Source organism: Dendrobates tinctorius, unplaced genomic scaffold (genome assembly GCF_039654945.1).
Source record: "Dendrobates tinctorius isolate UK_male_01 unplaced genomic scaffold, ASM3965494v1 ptg000460l, whole genome shotgun sequence".
Classification (NCBI taxonomy): Eukaryota; Metazoa; Chordata; class Amphibia; order Anura; family Dendrobatidae; genus Dendrobates; species Dendrobates tinctorius.
Window position 1 is genome coordinate 28,018 of NW_027362122.1, and position 21,331 is coordinate 49,348.

General features: G+C 41.4%; 1 protein-coding gene across 3 annotated transcripts in view; it reads right to left on the reverse strand.

Annotated features, from left to right (window-relative positions):
* Positions 1–2,435: 2,435 nt before the first annotated feature.
* MTRR (5-methyltetrahydrofolate-homocysteine methyltransferase reductase) overlaps positions 2,436–21,331 on the reverse strand; it is a 700,332-nt gene continuing 681,436 nt past the window's right edge. For 2 of the 3 annotated variants that reach the window (XM_073564571.1, XM_073564570.1), the window contains one exon: positions 2,436–5,407. In XM_073564571.1, the coding sequence (XP_073420672.1) occupies positions 5,221–5,407 (187 nt within the window). In that variant the 3' untranslated portion in view covers positions 2,436–5,220. The remainder of the gene's footprint in view (positions 5,408–21,331) is intronic. The other variant, XR_012227597.1, reaches the window with a different exon arrangement.

Sequence of the window (21,331 nt, forward strand, 5' to 3'; positions counted from 1 at the left end):
GAAAAAGTTAAACGGTGCTCCTTACCTTCTGAGCTCTGCCATGCGCCGAAACAGTGGTTCCCCCCCACATATCAGGTATCAGCATACTCAGGACAAATTGCACAATAATTTTTACAGTCCAATTTCTCCTGGCACCCTTGGTAAAATAAAAAAAAAATTGAACCTGAATTTTTTTTTCGTGAAAAAAAGTTAAATGTTCATTTTTTTTTAAATATTCAAAAAATTCCTGTGACGCACCTGAAGGGTCAGTAAACTTCTTGAATGTGGTTTTGAGCACCTTAAGGGGTGCAGTTTTTAGAATGGTGTCACTTTTGGGTATTTTCTATCATATAGACCCCTCAAAGTGGCTTCAAATGTGATGTGGTCCGTAAAAATAAAATGGTGTTGCAAAAATGAGAAATCGCTGGTCAATTTTTAACCCTTATAACTTCCTAACAAAAAAAAAATTTTGGTTCCAAAATTGTGCTGATGTAAAGTAAACATGTGGGAAATGTTAGTTATCAAGTTTTTTGTGTGCCGTATCTCTGTGATTTAAGGGCATAAAAATTCAAAGTTGGAAAATTGCGAAATTTTTAAGATTTTCGCCAAATTTCCGTTTTTTTTCACAAATAAACGCAAGCTATTTGAATGAAGTTTTACCACTATTATGAAGTACAATATGTCACGCGAAAACCGTGTCAGAATCACCGGGATCCATGGAAGCGTTCCAGAGTTATGACCTCATAAAGGGACAGAGGTCAGAATTGTAAAAATTGGCCCGTCATGACCGTGCAAACCACCCTTGGGGGTGAAGGGGTTAAGCTGCAAAAACAGAAAAAATCCATCTGAGAAATTGCTACAACATTAGGAGTGGCAAAATCTACAGTTTGCTACATCCTGAGAAAGAAAGAAAGCACTGGTGAACTCATCAATGCAAAAAGACCTGGGCGCCCACGAAAGACAACAGTGGTGGATGATCGCAGAATAGTCTCCATGGTGAAGAGAAACCCCTTCATAACAGCCAACCAAGTGAACAACACTCTCCAGGAGGTAGGCGTATCAATATCCATATCTACCATAAGGAGAAAACTGCATGAATGTAAATACAGAGGGTTCACTGCACGGTGCAAGCCACTCATAAGCATCAAGAATAAAAAGGCTAGACTGGGCTTTGCTAAAAAACATCTAAAAAAGCCAGCACAGTTCTGGAAGAACATACTTTGGACAGATGAAACCAAGATCAACCTCTACCAGAATGATGGAAAGAGAAAAGTATGGCGAAGGTGTGGTACAGCTCATGATCCAAAGCATACCGCATCATCTGTAAAACACGGCGGAGGCAGTGTGATGGCTTGGGCATGCATGGCTGCCAGTGGCATTGGGTCACTAGTGTTTATTGATGATGTGACACAGGACAGAAGCAGCCAAATGAATTCTGAGGTATTCAGAGCCATACTGTGTGCTCAGATCCAGCCAAATGCAGCCAAACTGATTGGTCTTCGTTTCATACTACAGATGGACAATGACCCAATACATAAAGCCAAAGCAACCCAGGAGTTTATTAAAGCAAAGAAGTGGAATATTCTTGAATGGCCAAGTCACTCACCTGATCTCAACCCAATTGAGCATGCATTTCACTTGTTAAAGGCTAAAGTTCAGAGAGAAAGGTCCACAAACTAACAGCAACTAAAAACCACCGCAGTGAAGGCCTGGCAGAGCATCAAAAAGGAGGAAACACAGCGTCTGGTGATGTCCATGAGTTCAAGACTTCAGGCAGTCATTGCCAACAAAGGGTTTTCAACCAAGTACTAAAAATGAACATTTTATTTACAATTATTTAATCTGTCCAATTACTTTTGGTCCCTTTAAAAACAGGGTGGCACATGTTATGGAGCTGAAACTCCTAAATCCTTCATCCAATTTTAATGTGGATACCCTCAAATGAAAGCTGAAAGTCTGAACTTCAACTGCATCTGAATTGTTTTGTTTAAAATTCATTGTGGTAATGTCTAGAACCAAAATTAGAAAAATGTTTTCTCTGTCCAAATATATATGGAACTAACTGTATATAAGTTCCTTGGGGGGTCTAGTTTCCAAAATGGGGTTACTTGTGGGGGGTTTCCACTGTTTAGGTACATCAGGGGCTCTCCAAATGTGACATGGCGTCCGATCTGAATTCCAGCCAATTTTGCATTGAAAAAGTTAAACGGCGCTCCTTCCCTTCTGAGCTCTGCTATGCGCCGAAACAGTGGTTCCCCCCCACATATCAGGTATCAGCGTACTCAGGACAAATTGCACAATAACTTTTGCAGTCCAATTTCTCCTGTTACCCTTGGTAAAATAAAAAAAATTGGACCTGAAGTAATTTTTTTGTGAAAAAAAGTTAAAATGTTCATTTTTTTTAAACATTCAGAAAATTCCTGTGAAGCACCTGAAGGGTTAATAAACTTCTTGAATGTGGTTTTGAGCACCTTGAGGGGTGCAGTTTTTAGAATGGTGTCACTTTTGGGTATTTTCTATCATATAGACCCTTCAAAGTGACTTCAAATGTGATGTGGTCTGTAAAAATAAAATGGTGTTGTAAAAATGAGAAATCTCTGATCAACTTTTAACCCTCATAACTTCCTAACCAAGAAAAAATTTTGGTTCCCAAATTGTGCTGATGTAAAGTATACATGTGGGAAATGTTAATTATTAATTTTTTTGTGTGCCATATCTCTCTGATTTAAGGGCATAAAAATTCAAAGTTGGAAAATTGCGAAATTTTCAAAATTTTTGCCAAATTTCTGTTTTTTTCACAAATAAACGCAAGTTATTTGAATGAAATTTTACCACTAAGATGAAGTACAATATGTCACGCGAAAACCGTGTCAGAATCAGTTGGATCCATGGAAGTGTTTCAGAGTTATTACCTCAAACGGACAGTGGTCAGAATTGTAAAAATTGGCCCGGTCATGAACGTGCAAACCACCATTGGGGGTTAAGGGGTTAACTTTATTATATTATGCGGGGGGGGGACATCACTGTAAAGTGTCAGATCGCTGATCTGACACTTTGTAGTGCACGGTGTCAGATCAGCAAACTGACAGGCACTGCAGGAGGCTTTTAGCAGGCACTGAGAAACCCGTCTCCCTGGAGGACCCCGAAGGCCCCCGGCCATATTGGATCCAGGGGCCTGCAGGGAGGTGGCCCTCGGAACAGCGCAATCACAATGCTCTGTTCCGAGGGTCCAGGGAAGCATGCAGGGAGCCCCCTCCATGTGCGATTCTTCCCTGTGCCCCCGGTAGACTGCGATCATGTTTGATCGCAGTGCCAGGGGTTAATGTGCAGGGTGTCAGCTGACACCCGGCCGCAATCATCGGCGCTCACCCCGTGAGCGCCGCTGATCGCGTTGGACGCACTATTCCATCCATGGGACTTAGGTCCCAAGTCACATGGATGGAATAGTACGTCCAATGTAAGGAAGGGGTTAAACAATATTTTACCTCACAAAATGTATCCTCTGCGATCTCCTACTGTAATGTCAGTATTGTCTTTTGCTTCCTCCCCTGCCCTGGAGCTGTGCTATGTTCTGTACACGGTCAGACACATGGGTGAGAGACACAGGTGTGAGAGGGACAGAGCACAGGGGGGAGACAGTTCCAAAGGGACAGCACATGAGGGGAGAACACAGCACAGGAAGGAGAGAGACAGCAGACAAGGGGGAGAGCACATGGGGTAGACGGGTTAAAGAAGAGAGCACAGATGGGAGAAGTCAGCATATGGGGAGAAAGAGAGTGGATAGGTGGGTGAGCACATGGAGGGGAGAGATTCTCAACACTGCAAAGCCTGTCCCCATTGTGACATTACCACCCTCCCGATGCTATAGTTAGTATATATATATTTATATATTAAGACATTAGTTAAAGCCATCTCAAATTCTGAGCTATGAAATTAATATAAATTAAAAAGTGAACATTTGTTGATAAGCTGTGCACAATAACAACAAATATTAGCCCCTTCCGTACCGATAACGGAATAGTACATCATCGGTAAGGATCCCCTGCTTTGGAGTGGGCTCCGGCGGTGAGCCAAACTCAAAGCCGCGACTTAACAGCTGACATGTGCCGGCAAAAGGCACGAGCAGAATCGCCATCCGCCGGCGCCTGGTAACTAGTTAAATCCCTCTGTCAAAGCTGACATTGGGCATTTAACTAGCATATCGCCGACCCCCGTCAAGTGATCGGGGGTCGGCGACGCATTGCCTGTACAACCAGAGGTCTCATAGAGACCTCTATGGTTGTTGCAGGCACATTGCTGTGAGCGCCGCCCGGTGGTCGGCGCTCATAGCAATGCTACAAATCTTCTACATATGGGAGATCTGCTCATCGCCCATATATAGCAGAGCCGATCGAGTTGTGCATGCTATGGAGGCTATTGAAGCATGCCAAAAGTAAAAAAAAAAAAGTGTTTAAAAATAAAAAAAATATAATAGTTCAAATCACCCCCCTTTTGCCCCAATCAAAATAAAACAATAAAAAAAAAAAAAAAATCACAAATTTGGTATCGCAGTGTTCAGAATTGCCCGATCCATCAATAAAAAAAAGGGTTAGCCTGATCGCTAAATGACGTAGCGAGAAAAAATTTCAAAACGCCAGAATTACGTTTTTTTGGTCGCCACGACATTGCATTAATATGCAATAACGGGCGATCAAAAGAATGTATTTGCATAAAAGTGGTATCATTAAAAACGTAAGCCCGGCGTGCAAAAAAATAAGCCCTCACCCAACCGCAGATCACAAATAATGGAGATGCTACGGGTCTCAGAAAATTGCGCAATTTTTTTATTTAGCAAACTTTGGAATTTTTTTCACCACTTAGATAAAAGAGAACCTATACATGTTTGGTGTCTATGAACTTGTAATGACCTGGTGAATCATAATGGCAGGTTAGTTTTAGCATTTAGTGAACCTAGCAAAAAAGCCAAGCAAAAACAAGTGTGGGTTTGCACTTTTTTTGCATTTTCCCCGAACTTGGAATTTTTTTCCTGTTTTCTAGTACACGACATGGTAAAACCAATGGGGTCATTCAAAAGTACAACTCGTCCCGCAAAAAATAAGCCCTCACATGGCCATATTTACAGAAAAATAAAGTTATGGCTCTGGAAAGAAGGGGAGCGAAAAACAAAAAAATCGAAAAAAGCTCCGGGAGTTTACGGGTTAAGATTGATAACAAACAGTGCACTATAGTATAAATAAAAACTTACCCGCAGACATAAAAATGGCCATTTTCTTTTGTCAGTATTCGGACAACGTCTTGAGAGAATTGTTTTAAGTAATCTTGAACATATTTAAGCATATATTCATTACTGGTACAGGGCGGCTCTCTTGAAAAGCACACCTTTAAATGGGTCAGTGTACCATTTTCAAGAAATCTTCTCAGTTCATCTCTAGAAACAAAATTATATAACTTAATGAGTTAGGATAGAAAGTGAAACCATCAATATTACAAACCTGAACAACCCCTTTATGTTTAGTATTTTATCAGTGCAGACAGTGCTTGATTCGTAAAATGCTCAGTAAAATATTAGCAGGGAAACTTTAAAAAAGAATTAGGTCTAAGGGGTAACGTTTCTCTTTGCGGAGAGTGACATACTCACTCTGGCATGCCAAGGTAAGGAGGCTTATTCGCCTTGCAATGCTCTTCTGGGAAAGTTAATATGCAAACTGCCTCTTAAGAGAGGAAGAGGAATTGAACTCTATAGCGCCACCTGTTGGAAGCAGCGATCCTACAAGTCACTATTGATTCTTAAACGAGCAAAGAAATGTGACTTAGGGCAAAAGCCAAATCAGAATCTCAATTTGCAGACACAGTATTTTGGGGTATTGCCCCTCGGCAGTGCAAAGTATGAAAACTGATCTGGCTAGGTGAGAGGCTCTGGACTGAGGTCTAAGGTTTAATGTTTCTCCTTGCGGAGAGTAACATACTGGCTCTGACATGCCAAGGTAAGGAGGCTTATTCGCCGTGCAATGCAAAGTAACTTGTAGGATTGCAGCTGCCAACAGGTGGATCTATACAGTTCAAGTCCTCTTCCTCTCTGGAAAAAAATTATACAACCATTCTGAAATACAAAGTAAGGACACTTGGGGACAGATCTGCTTTTAACCTGCTTAGCTCTAAGATTTTCTTTTTCACATTGTTATTTTACGTAATCAATGCATTCCAAGTGTTTTTACTCCATATTAAAAAGTCTGTTATGATGGTAAGCATGATGCTTTTTTTGTGGCTGTATTTTGAAACCCCTAGATAAAAATTTTCAGTACAGGGAGTAAAAGCACTTTTAAACCACCAAAAGATCGACTACTAGTTTCATACAGATACAGAACACATGACACATGCACAAAAACTGAACGGGTCATAAGACCCTGTTCACACCACCCAAGAACTAAGACACAAAAACAGAACACAGTATGACAAACGTGCATAAATACTCTGCTGTAAAACATATGTAACTGTAAGTAGCAAGTGCTAGTAAAAGATGTTAACAAAACCAGGGTATTTTGTTGATACGTTTTTTGGCAAAAAAATGTACGCTAAGCCACTCCGCCGCGTCAAGGCATACCCTTCTCGGAGCAGTCCTATCTAATATATTTAAAAACCTGAACATGTGAATAATACCTTCATGAGCAGGGTTCAGAAAGGTGCTGCCTGGTATGGGCTCGCTGGGCAAAATGGCTTTTTATGCATGTCCCAAAGGAGAAAAAACGTATCAACAAAATACCCTGGTTTTGTTAACATCTTTTACTAGCACTTGCTACTTACAGTTACATATGTTTTACAGCAGAGTATTTATGCACGTTTGTCATACTGTGTTCTGTTTTTGTGTCTTAGTTCTTGGGTGGTGTGAACAGGGTCTTATGACCCGTTCAGTTTTTGTGCATGTGTCATGTGTTCTGAATCCATTGTTTTCTTGCTTATGCAAGCTTTGGGAGATCCCCGCCTCTCTCCTTTGGGACATGCATAAAAAGCCATTTTGCCCAGCGAGCCCATACCGGGCAGCACCTTTCTGAACCCTGCTCATGAAGGTATTATTCACATGTTCAGGTTTTTAAATATATTAGATAGGACTGCTCTGAGAAGGGTATGCCTTGACGCGGTGGAGTGGCTTAGCGTACATTTTTTTGCAAAAAAACGTATCAACAAAATACCCTGGTTTTATTAACATCTTTTACTAGCACTTGCTACTTACAGTTACCTATGTTTTACAGCAGAGTATTTATGCACGTTTGTCATACTGTGTTCTGTTTTTGTGTCTTAGTTTCATACAGATAGTATGGTAACCCACTATAATGTTTACAAGATGCGGAAACCCCAAAGAAGTATAAGGCTATGTGCACACCTTGCGGATTTTGATGCATTTCCGCAGCGTTTTTGGACGCGCGGAGTTGCATCAAATCCACAGTGTAATGCACCACCAATGTTAGTCAATGGGAAATTGAGAATTGGTGTGCACATGCTGTGGAAAAATATGCGCAGATTTGCAGCATTTTATTTTCTGCAGCATGTCAATTCTTTTTGCGGATCTGCAGCGTTTCTGCATTCATTGACTACCATGGAGTCAGGCACATCTGCAGCAAAACCACAGATTTAAAAATGATCTGCGGCTTTGCTGTGGAGTTGCGTGCGAGTGATGCTGCAGATCGGGAGGAGGAAGAGTGTGTGGGTGGAGGCTATGTGTATGCGGTGAATATTTGCGTATTTGCGTGTCTGTGTGCAGGTCTGTGTGTGTTTGTGTGCGCAAGTCTCATACTAGTCCCATCCGGCTATGCCTGCTACAGTGACAGCTAGCCGATGATGGGACAGCAGCCATTTTGTTCTGGGTTGTATGGAATGATAGTCTGGAACACGATTAAATCCTTTTTCAAAATGGTTTCACCTTACCACTTGTATATTCAGTTCCATTATCTGTTCCAAATTTGTTAAACACTACAGCAAGATATTCTTCAAGTTTCGTTGGAACTTCATCCTTACTGTGAAGCAGGTAGTCTACTGTACAGTATATCTAGATTAGTCATCAATAAATGTGAGAAAATATCTTTTGTTGCTGGGAGTTTGAACACTCATTAGACCACATACAGTGGGGCAAAAAAGGATTTAGTCAGCCACCAGTTGTGCGAGTTCGCCCAATTAAAAAGATGAGAGAGGCCTTTAATTGACATCATTGACCACAACTATGAGAGTCAAAATGAGAAAACAAATCCAGAAAATCACCTTGTCTGATTTGGCAAGATTTATTTTTCAAAATATGGTGGAAAATAAGTATTTGGTTACCTAAAAACATGAAAGATTTCTGGTTCTCCCAGACCTGTAACTTCTTCTTTAAGAGGCTTCTCTTTCCTCCACTCATTACCTGTAGTAATGGCACTTATTTGAACTTGTTGTCGGTATAAAAGACACCTGTCCACAATGTCAAACAGTCACACTCCAAACTCCACTATGGTGAAAACCAAAGAGCTGTTGAAGGCCAGCAGAAACAAAATTGTAGCCCTGCACCAGGCTGGGAAGACTGGATCTGCAGTAGGCAAGCAGCTTGGTGTGATGAAATCATACCACTGATAGTCTCCCTCGATCTAGGGCTCCATGCAAGATCTCATCCCATGGGGTCAAAATGATCACAAGAACGGTGAGCAAAAATCCCTGAACCACACGGGCGGGCCTAGTGAATGACCTGCATGGAGCTGGGACCATCATAACAAAGGCTATTAGTAACACACTACACCGCCAGGGACTCAGATCCTGCAGTGCCAGACGTGTCCCCGTGCTTAAGCCAGCACATGTCCGGGGCCATCTGAAATTTTAGTAGAGAGCATTTGGATTATCCAAAAGAGATTTGGGAGAATATCATATGGTCTGATGAAACCAAAGTAGAACTGTTTGGTACTGACAAAACTCCTGTTTGGAGGAGACAGAATGATGAGTTGAATCCAAAGAACATTATACCTACTGTGAAGTATGGGGGTGGCAACATCATGCTTCGGGACCGTTTCTCTACAAAGGGACCACAATGACTGATCCATGTACATGAATGAATGCATAGAGCCATGTATCGTGAGATTTTGAGTGCAAACCTCCTTCCATCAGCAAGGGCATTGATGATGAAACGTGGATGGGTCTTTCAGCATGATAATGATCCCAAGCACACCGCCAGGGCAACAAAGTGGCTTCGTTAGAAGCATATGAATGTCCTAGAGTGGCCTAGCCAGTCTCCAGATCTCAACCCCATAGAAAACCTTTGGAGGCATTTGAAAATCCATGTTGCCCAGCGACAGGCCCACATCATCATTTCTCTAAAGATCTGTATGAAGGAATGGGCTAACATACCACCAACAGTGTGTGCCAAACTTGTGAAGAATTACAGAAAACATCTGACCTCTATCATTGCCAACAAAGGATATATGACAAAATATTGAGATGAACTTTTGTTAATGACTAAATACTTATTTTCCACCATAATTTGAAAAATAAATCTTGGCAAATCAGAGAAGGTGATTTTCTGGATTTGTTTTCTCATTTTGACTATCATAGTTGTGGTCTACCTTTGTTATCAATTACAGGCCTCTCTCATCTTTTTAAGTGGGAGAACTTGCACAGTTGGTGGCTGACTAAATACTTTTTTTCCACTGTACAATCTAGTGGTGTTTATTTTAGGAAAGGATTATCTGGACATTTTCCCTTTAAGACAGCTAGTGCACTACATCATTTGACTACACTGGTTGATTTCAATACCATTTGCAAGTTAAGCTAGCTTTCCTACTGCTTCTGTGTTTCTGTGCCCAAGATGTCTGTGCCATACTTGGATACAGTTCTTATGTAGATCTTGTCTGGCACTATACACCCTTTCTTTGCATTTTAGCTGACAAAGTTCATCTTGGATTTTTCCTTCTGCAAGTGTGTGACCCTTCTTTGAGGTGATGCAGCTTTTTTTCTTTAAATGTAGCTACATTCCCCTTTTGCGTGAGCTTCTTTACTGACAGAAGATTGCTTTAAAGACTGGAATCAAAGAGAACATCCTTTATTGGGATCTTTCTGCTTTGTGCTGAGGAAACTACTTTAGACAGTGGAGAAAGCTGTCTCCTACTCCTTCTGAAGTCATATAGTGACCATTAGCTAAGATGACCTTTTCTGACTTGCTTTCATTAAGGTCAGTGAAGAAATCCTTGTTATTTGTCATATGGCTGCTGGCACCAGAATCTATACACTATATATGCTTTGCAGATGGGTCTGTACTGGCATTAAATGCAGCTTCAACACATGCAGAATCTTCCTTTACAGCTGTTTTAACCCTTTGATGATTGTTCTGCTTTTTAAGCTGACTCATTCTTGCTTTCCAAATTCTGCAGTCTGCTTTAAGGTGGCCGGGCTTTTTACAGACAAAACATTCTTGAGTTTCTCTTAGCTTGCTCTTATATTTAGGGAAATACTGTGTCTTTAATGCTGTTTCTGTTCTAGATTCATTACTGCTGCTTACATGCTGCATTTTTTTTCTTGAATTCATCCACAAGTTTGCCTTTAACATACTCTAGTGTCAGCTCATGAAAATCTTTAATTTCTTCTAAAATACCCCTGAGACGCTCCAAAATCTCTAGAGTGTTTCTTATATAGTCCTACGTAACCTGTCCATCACATAGCTTAGACAGATACAGCTTTCTCATGAGATAAAGCTTATGGCTGATAATTAATCTTTCATGCACTTTCTGTAACTCCTCCTACATCTCCTTTGCAGTTGCACACTTGCATATATGCACAATCTGATTATCTCCACTGAGGGAGATTGTGCTTTGTGCTTTCTGATCCTTCTCTAGCCAATCATCTGCTAATGGATGAGGCACTTGTTCCTGAGTATATTTCCAGATACCTTCTCTTATGAACATCATCTTCACTTTGAATTTCCAGGACTGGTAGTTCTGGTTAGTGAGGCTTGGCACTGAGAACTTGACAGGATTGCTGCTAGTGGACATCTTCCCTGTTGCTCTGTGCTGCCTTTGCTCTGGGCTAATGTTGCTGTGTTACTTTAGGGTTCTGTGTCACTCTGGGCCCATAACCTGTTGGCAGCAGATTATTCAGGATACTCTCCAAGCGTGTGACAACAGAACTTCTTTATTCAGGAACAATACATGATATGCTTAATAGATCAGGAATAAATCATTTGTATGTCTCTATCTGTGCAGTATCTACAGCAGGCTGCTTCTCTCATACACAGACACATATTCCAACAATTATACTGTGTTACAGACATCAGATATTATATACATGATAGTAGGTGACTGGTATATCTTATACTAGGTATACAGACATCAGATATTATATACAGGATAGTATGTAATTTGTATATCTTATACTAAATGCAGAGAAATCAGATATTGTATACAGCATAGTATGTGACTGGTGTGTGGTATGTCTGCAAACATCAGATGGCATATACAGGATTGTAAGTGACTGGTATATATTACACTATGTGTACAAACATCAGATATTATATACATGACAGCATGTGACTGGTATATCTTATACTATGTAAACAGACATCAAAAGTCATATACAGGATAGTATGTGACTGGTATATCTTATACTATGTGTACAGACATCAGTTGTTATATACAGGATAGTATATGATTCATATTTCTTATACTATGTGTACAGACATCAGATGTCATATACAGGATAATATATGTGACTGGTATATCTTATACTATGTGTACAGACATCAGTTGTTATATACAGGATAGTATATGATTCATATTTCTTATACTATGTGTACAGACATCAGATATTATATACAGGATAGTATGTGACTGGTATATCTTACACTATGTGTACAGACATCAGATGTCATACAGGATGCTATGTGACTGATATATCTTATACTATGTGTACATACATCAGATATCATATAAAGGATAATATGTGACTGGTATATCTTATACTCTGTGTACTGTGGTGTATTAACCACTATGTCCACTAGGGGGCGCTGTGTGGAAGTTCCAAGGGAGAGGATGAGTGGCAGAATCCTGAAGGATGGTTGTGTATCTCAAAGGGGGTGGCTTTGAGATGGAGACTTAGTGATGTGTATTGATCAGCAATGATTTTGCTGAGGTGTTATTTCAAGGTATAGGGGAGAAGTCTCCAGGTAACTTGGGAGTTGGGCGGGCCAGTTACCTACAAACCCACCCAGGGGTGTGTCTGAAAGCACCTGTATTAAAAAAGCTATGTGAGTGTGTGAAGGACCTGTGATGAGGTCATAGTCACGTGACCCGGTGGGCGTGGCTATAGACCATATAATGTGGCCAGGGTAGGTCACATGTGAGGAATGCTGGGACCTGGTTGGTCCAGTGTGGAAGGTCCTGCAGAGATGGATCTTCCTCCCAGACAGCACGTGTGAAGTGGCTGGGAGCAATGGCGATGTGTGCCTGAGAGTTCCCTGGAGGGAACGAACGAGTGCGGAATGCTGCAGCCGCATGAGGAGCCCTGATGTGGGTGAGATAATTGTGAGAATAAGTGAGCCTGTGTACTGGACATTGATAGTAAGAGTGAAGCATTATAATGGACGCTATGCTGGTAATGCTATTAAGTGAACTTTCTGTTGCTGCTGTGGTTTGAGGTGTGAATAAACCGCAAGGACTGTATGATTTGATGGAAAATCCGTGCCGGAACTGGTTTTTGTTCACTGCAAGTGAGATTCCCCTAAGTAAATGACAGCGCTACCTCACAGTACAGACATCATATACAGGATAGTATGTGACTGGTATATCTTATACTATGTATACAGACATCAGATATTTTATACAGGATAGTATGTGGAAGAACAAGATCAGCAACTCTCAGAAACTAACCATGTACCAGAGTCTACAGCGAGACTACAGAATGGCTCCATATCTGGAAAAACTCTCAGACCCCAGAGACTGACAGATCCTCAGCAGGTATAGACTCAATGCCCACAATATGGCCATCGAGGTCAGCCAGCACAGACAGAGCTACAAGCACAGGGAAGACAGAGTGTGCCTACACTGTGAAAAATGAGGATGAATGAACTCCTGGAGATCAACATCCAACACCGCAGAGACACCATCACGTTTCTCAACGCAGTGATTCTAGAGCAATGCCTCCATCCCTTTTGTGGAAAAAAATGATTTTTTTTATTTTTGTGGCTCTACGTTCTAAACTTCTGTGAAGCACTTGGGGGTTCAAAGTGCTCACCACACATCTAGATAAGTTCCTTTGGGGGTTTAGTTTCCAAAATGGGGTCACTTGTGGGGGGGTTTCCACAGTTTAGGCACATCAGGGGTTCTGCAAACGTGACATGACACCTGAATATCATTCCCTCAAAGTCTGCATTCCAAAACGTCACTACTTCCCTGCCGAGCCCAGACGTGTGCCCATACAGTAGCTTTCTCCCACATATGGGGTATCAGCGTACTCAGGACAAATTGGACAACAACCTTTGGAGTCGAATTTCTCCTGTTTCCCTTGGGAAAATAAAAAATTGGGGACTAAAAGATCATATTTGTGGAAGAAATGTGATTTTGTTATTTTCATGCCCGGGTGTTATAAACTTCTGTGAAGCACTTGAGGGTTCTAAGTGCTCACCACACATCTAGACAAGTTCCTTGGAGGGTCTAGTTTCCAAAATGTGGTCACTTGTTGGGGGTTTCCACAGTTTAGGCAAATCAGGGGCTCTCCAAACACGACATGGCATTCGATCTTAATTCCAGCCAATTTTGCGTCAAACGGTGCTCCTTCCCTTCCGAGCACTTCCTTGCACCCAAACAGTGGTTTACCCCCACATATGGGGTATGGAGTTCTGTTTCCCTTGGGAAAATACCAATTGGGGTGAAAAGATAATTTTTGTGGAAAAAATAAGATTTTTTTTAATTTTACGGCTGTAAGTTATAAACTTATGTGAAGCCCTTGGGGGTTCAAAGTTCTCAACACACATCTAGATAAGTACCTTGGGGGATCTAGTTTCCAAAATTGTGTCATTTGTGGGGGGTTTCCACTGTATAGGCACATCAGGGGCTCTACAAATGTGATATTCTGCGTTGAAAAAGTCAAACGGCGCTCATTCCCTTCCGAGCTCTGCATGCGCCCAAACAGTGGTTAACCCCAACATATTGGGTATCAGCGAACTCAGGACAAATTGCACAATAACTTTTCGGGTCCTGTTTCCCTTGGGAAAATAACAATTGGGGGTGAAAGGATAATGTTTGTGGAAAAAATATGATTTTTTAATTTTACGGCTGTATGTTATAAACTTATGTGAAGCCCATGGGGGTTCAAAGTTCTCGCCACACATCTAGATAAGTTCCTTGGCAGGTCTAGTTTCCAAAATGGTGTCACTTGTGGTGGTTTCCACTGTTTAGGCACATCAGGGGCTCTCCAAACGTGACATGGCAATTGATCTCAATTCCAGCCAATTTTACGTTGAAAAAGTCAAACGGCATTCCTTTCTTTTCAAGCTCTGCCATGCGCCGAAACAGTGGTTCCCCCCACATATCAGGTATCAGCGTACTCAGGATAAATTGTACAATAACTTTTGAAGTCCAATTTCTACTGTTACTCTTGGTAAAAAAAAAAAAAATTGGACCTGAAGTAATTTTTTTGTGAAAAAAAGGTAAATGTTCATTTTTTTAAACATTCAAAAAATTCCTGTGAAGCACCTGAAAGGTTAATGAGTTTCTTGAATGTGGTTTTGAGTACCATCAGGGGGGAAGTTTTTAGAATAGTGTCACTTTTGGGTATTTTCTATCATATGGACACCTCAAAGTGACTTCAAATGTGATGTGGTCCCAAAAAAAATGAGAAATCGCTGGTCAACTTTTATCCCTTATAGTTTGCCAACTAAAAAAAAATTTGGTTACAAAATTGTGCTGATGTATGGTAAACATGTGGGAAATGATACTTATTAAGTATTTTGTATGCCATATCTCTGTGATTTAAAGGCATAAAAATGCAAAGTTGGAAAATTACAAAATTTTCAAAATTTATGCCAAATTTCCATTTTTTCACAAATAAACACAAGTTATATGAATGAAATTTTACCACTAATATGAAGTACAATATGTCATGAGAAAAACAATGGCAAAATAACCAGGATCCATGGAAGCGTTCCAGAGTTATTACTCATCTGTGGACGTCGGGCACTCAGACCATCCTCATGGAGTTGGTTTCTAACCGTTTGCACATGCACATTTGAGGCCTGCTGAAGGTCATTTTGCAGGGATCTGGCAGTGCTCCTTCTGTTCCTCCTTGCACAAAGGTGGAGGTAGCGGTCCTGCTGCTGGGTTGTTGCCCTCCTACGGCCCCCTCCACGTCTCCTGGTGTACTGGCCTGTCTCCTGGTAGCGCCTCCGGCCTCTGGACACTACACTGACAGACACAGCAAACCTTCTTGCCACAGCTCGCATTGATGTGCCATCCTGGATGAGCTGTACTACCTGAGCCACTTGTGTGGGTTGTAGAGTCCATCTCATGCTACCACGAGTGTGAAAGCACAACCAACATTCAAAAGTAACCAAAACATCAGACAGAAAGCATCGGTACTGAAATGTGGTCCCCACCTGCAGAACCACTCCTTTATTGAGGGTGTCTTGATAATTGCCAATAATATCCACCTGTTCTGTATTCCATTTGCACAACAGCCTGTGAAATTGATTGTCAATCAGTGTTGCTTCCTAAGTGGACAGTTTGATCTCACAGAAGTTTGATTTACTTGGAGTTATATTCTGTTGTTTAAGTGTTTCCTTTTTTTGAGCAGTGTGTGTGTATATATATATATATATATATACATACACACACAGTGGGGCAAAAAAGTATTTAGTCAGTCAGCAATAGTGCAAGTTCCACCACTTAAAAAGATGAGAGGCGTCTGTAATTTACATCAGAGGTAGACCTCAACTATGGGAGATAAACTGAGAAAAAAAAAATCCAGAAAATCACATTGTCTGTTTTTTTTTTTCATTTTATTTGCATATTATGGTGGAAAATAAGTATTTGGTCAGAAACAAAATTTCATCTCAATACTTTGTGATCTATCCTTTGTTGGCAATGACAGAGGTCAAACGTTTTCTGTAAGTCTTCACAAGGTTGCCACACACTGTTGTTGGTATGTTGGCCCATTCCTCCATGCAGATCTCCTCTAGAGCAGTGATGTTTTTGGCTTTTCGCTTGGCAACACGGACTTTCAACTCCCTCCAAAGGTTTTCTGTAGGGTTGAGATCTGGAGACTGGCTAGGCCACTCCAGGACCTTGAAATGCTTCTTACGAAGCCACTCCTTCGTTGCCCTGGCGGTGTGCTTTGGATCATTGTCATGTTGAAAGACCCAGCCACGTTTCATATTCAATGCCCTTGCTGATGGAAGGAGGTTTGCACTCAAAATCTCACGATACATGGCCCCATTCATTCTTTCATGTACCCGGATCAGTCGTCCTGGCCCCTTTGCAGAGAAACAGCCCCAAAGCATGATGTTTCCACCACCATGCTTTACAGTAGGTATGGTGTTTGATGGATGCAACTCAGTATTCTTTTTCCTCCAAACACGACAAGTTGTGTTTCTACCAAACAGTTCCAGTTTGGTTTCATCAGACCATAGGACATTCTCCCAAAACTCCTCTGGATCATCCAAATGCTCTCTAGCAAACTTCAGACGGGCCCGGACATGTACAGGCTTAAGCAGTGGGACACGTCTGGCACTGCAGGATCTGAGTCCATGGTGGCGTAGTGTGTTACTTATGGTAGGCCTTGTTACATTGGTCCCAGCTCTCTGCAGTTCATTCACTAGGTCCCCCCGCGTGGTTCTGGGATTTTTGCTCACCGTTCTTGTGATCATTCTGAACCCACGGGATGGGATTTTGCGTGGAGCACCAGATCGAGGGAGATTATCAGTGGTCTTGTATGTCTTCCATTTTCTAATTATTGCTCCCACAGTTGATTTCTTCACTCCAAGCTGGTTGGCTATTGCAGATTCAGTCTTCCCAGCCTGGTGCAGGGCTACAATTTTGTTTCTGGTGTCCTTTGACAGCTCTTTGGTCTTCACCATAGTGGAGTTTGGAGTCAGACTGTTTGAGGGTGTGCACAGGTGTCTTTTTATACTGATAACAAGTTTAAACAGGTGCCATTACTACAGGTAATGAGTGGAGGAAAGAGGAGACTCTTAAAGAAGAAGTTACAGGTCTGTGAGAGCCAGAAATCTTGATTGCTTGTTTCTGACCAAATACTTATTTTCCACCATAATATGCAAATAAAATGAAAAAAAAACCAGACAATGTGATTTTCTGGATTTTTTTTTCTCAGTTTGTCTCCCATAGTTGAGGTCTACCTATGATGTAAATTACAGACGCCTCTCATCTTTTTAAGTGGTGGAACTTGCACTATTGCTGACTGACTAAATACTTTTTTGCCCCACTAATAAATATATATTTCATTATGATTTGCTATAACTAACCACAGTTAGTTACTATGCCCGGGCAACGATGGGCTCTACACCAGAAGAGATTCCAACAAATATGAGATAAAAATGTATATTTTATTAATGACAAATTTAAAATAATGAATGGATGCTACAAAAAGACAGAGCTTAAAAAAAAAAACTCCATACAAGGAGAGAGCAAACACGCACAAAGGCACAGCACATTGGCATTAATCATTAACAAAACCATCAGTATACATATGTTAATATAATATGTCAAAATTCAGATCATGAAGCAGTCAATATAATATATTCCATAAATAAATTCTCTGAATCAATAGTATATACTGATGTTATTCATTAGCGACATGCAATGAATCAGGGAAACTGGTAAAACCAAGAAGATGTTAAGGTCTGGATTAATCCCAGTGCAAGGAATCAAATGTGTAATTATATTGCTCCCTAAACAATGGTTGTCATATTGTAGTAAAAAAGCAGTATCCAAAAAATGAAAGAGCCTTTCACTATAATATCCCTGTTATATGCAGTGAGCAGCAATATTCAATAAACCAAAAGAGGTTTTTAACATAATGTTCTGGTAAATGAGGCTGAAAATATGCCCCTTATAATACATATATTACCTGGGTAGGACCCAAAAGTGACAGTGCAGCTGGTGGTGCTGTCCTGAGGTGATGTGACAAAGCTGTGCCTTTCCTCCCTGCCCAACAGGCTCCATTTTGCTGATCGTTTCTTACACGGGCATGTATGGTGAGGGGTACTGATACATTTAAATAGGGAGTGTATGGTGGTGATAGGTTGTCTCCACATGTATTGCGGCACATGCGTCCAGGATGCTGACCCCTGTAGCAAAGGGAACTTACGGAAAAGCGCTCTATGGAATGCACAGCGGTCACATGTCCGAGCACTTCCGGAGGTCAAAGGGGAGTTCGGAACTGGTGCATGCGCACACAATGGAGACCTGAGGGAAAAACTTAATGCTAACTGGTGACCAGGGGAAGGAAGGAGGAAGAGTGAATGGGATAAATGGGAGCATTTATCACAAGGGGGCATTCTCTGTTTCTGGAGGAGAGAAGGTTTTTCCACCAACATAGAAGAGGATTCTTTACTGTTAGGGCAGTGAGAATCTGGAATTCCTTGCCTGAGGAGGTGGTGATGGAGAACTCTGTCAAGTGGTTTAAGAGAGGCCTGGATGTCTTCCTGAAGCGTAACAATATTGTATCTTACAGTTATTAGGTTCTTTAGAAGGACGTTGTTCTGCCTTCATACACGTTGACAAGGTGTGCACTCTAGCATACAGCATAAACCACTGCTCTGTCTTCCAAAGAAGCAGACTGTTCTCTGTAGTCTAACTTGTTTATTGGTTTAGAGTATAGAACATGCAACCCAGGAGTTTATTAAAGCAAAGAAGTGGAATATTCTTGAATGGCCAAGTCAGTCACCTGATCTCAACCCAATTAAGCATGTATTTCACTTGTTAAAGACTAAACTTCAGACAGAAAGGCGCACAAACAAACAGCAACTGAAAACCACTGCAGTGAAGGCCTGGCAGAGCATCAAAAAAGAGGAAACACAGCGTCTGGTGATGTCCATGAGTTCAAGACTTCAGGCAGTTATTGCCAACAAAGGGTTTTCAACCAAGTACTAGAAATGAACATTTTATTTACAATTATTTGGTCCCTTTAAAAACAGGGTGGTACATGTTAAGGAGCTGAAACTCCTAAACCCTTCATTCAATTTTAATGTGGATACCCTCAAATGAAAGCTGAAAGTCTGAACTTCAACTGCATCTGAATTGTTTTGTTTAAAATTCATTGTGGTAATGTCTAGAACCAAAATTAGAAAAATGTTGTCTCTGTCCAAATATATATGGACTTAACTGTATTTGCGTGGTCCACAGGATTGTGGTGTATGGACACATAACACCATTGTTTAGGGCAAGTGGACCTCCTGATCCTCAGCACCCGATTGCTGACGTAAACATAAAAGCGTCGAGTTTCGTTGCAAATGTACCCAAGTACTACCTTGCTGTGTGAGTCGAACTCAATGTCCTTGATTTCCAGGTCAATTTTTGTTGAGATAAGTTCAGCTAACTCTACTGCTAGCACAGCCGCACAGAGTTCCAGTCTGGGTATTGTGTGCTTCTGGACTGGCGCTAGTTTTGCCTGGCTCATAACAAGCCTTGCATGGCATTGTTCCTTGATGTCAGTAGTTTTCAGATATGCTACTGCTGCAATCGCTTTGGTTGAGGCATCGCAGAAGATACACAGCCTTTGCATCTTGACTTCTGTTGATGGCACAGAAGTGTATGGTCATGCCATGTAAAGATCTGACAAGCCTTCTAAAGATTTCTTCTCTTACCCACAAATCTCTCTTCTCCATAGGAAACGGATAATCCCATTCAGACATCTCTTGGATGAAGTCTCTCATCATTTTACCTTGGATAGTTACAGGGGTTACAAATCCTAGAGGATCGTACAGGCTGCTTATCACGGACAGGATGCCTCTATGTGTGAAAGGTTTTTCTTCTTCGTTGATCCAAAAGGTAAATGCATCTTTGTTCAAATCCCAGAGCAAACCAAGGCTCTGTTACATGGGAAGGGAGTCCAGGTCTAAATCAAAGTCTTTTAGATCAGTTAAGTAATCTTGAGAGGCAAAAGCTGCCATCATTTTTTGGCTGTTGGAAGCGATTTTGTGCAACCTCAAATTGGACAAAGTGAGCATTTCTTGTGTCCTTTTTAGGAGACTAACTGCTGATTCATCTGTGGGGGTGGATTTCAGGCAGTCATCCATGTAGAAATCCTTCTCCACAAACGATCTAACATCCGGCCCGTACTTTGCTTTGCCCTCTCTGGCTGAATGTCTAAGACATAGATGGCGACAGCAAGGGAAGGGCCGTTCCTGAAGATTTGTACTTTCATCCAATACTCCACGACGTCTGTGTAGGGGTCATTATCGCGGTACTAGAAAAACCTCAAATAGTTTCTATGTTCTTTTTTGACAAGGAAGCAATGAAACATCTGTTGTATGTCAACCATGAATGCCAATGCATCTTTGCAGAAGCAAAGAAGTACTCCTAGAAGTCTGTTGTTGAGGTCTGGGCAAGACAAAAAGACATCGCTAGCGAGACACCTTCATATTTGGCGCTTGAGTCAAATACTACTCTTATCTGACCAGGTTTTTTAGTATGATACACGCCAAAAATGGGTAGATACCAACATCCCTCAGAATCTTGGAGTACAGGTGCAATTTATGCGTGGCCATTCTGAAGTATTTTCTCCATGAAGGCAAAGAAGTGCTCTATCATTTCAGGTGCCTTCTGAAATTTATGTTTGAAGGAGACAAATTGACCGAAGACAAATTCTCTGTTGTTGGGTAAGTGTTGCCTCTGGAATTTAAATGGTAGAGGGGCCATCCAACTCTTTGACTCATCTCTTACCATCTCTCAATCCATGATGTCCAAAAACAGTCTGTCTTCTATGGACATTTCTACCTTGTTGTCCTCTCTTGTTCTGTGGAAAACTGTGCACCCTATGTGATCTTGGTCGCCGTCACATGTGTGGTCTTCACAAGAAGCATCAGCTAACGGACAAGGTAGAGGAGCATGGTGTGGCAACTCTTACCAGGAAGCTACTCTTACATAGCTGTAGGAGAGACAGACATCCATTTTCAAGAGTATTGGTAAGCATGCTGTCGACTAAGGCCAGCTTGTGTGCTCCCCTTAGGCAGACGTTTCCTATGATGACCCATCCAAGGTCGTGCCTCTGTGCGTACGGAGCGTTCTTGGAGCCGTTAATACATTCTCTAGCCTTATGGAATTGTAATATATCTCTTCCCAGAAGTAGAGCTATTGGGGTTCCTGGATCCATCTCAGGTATCAGGTGGGCTATATGC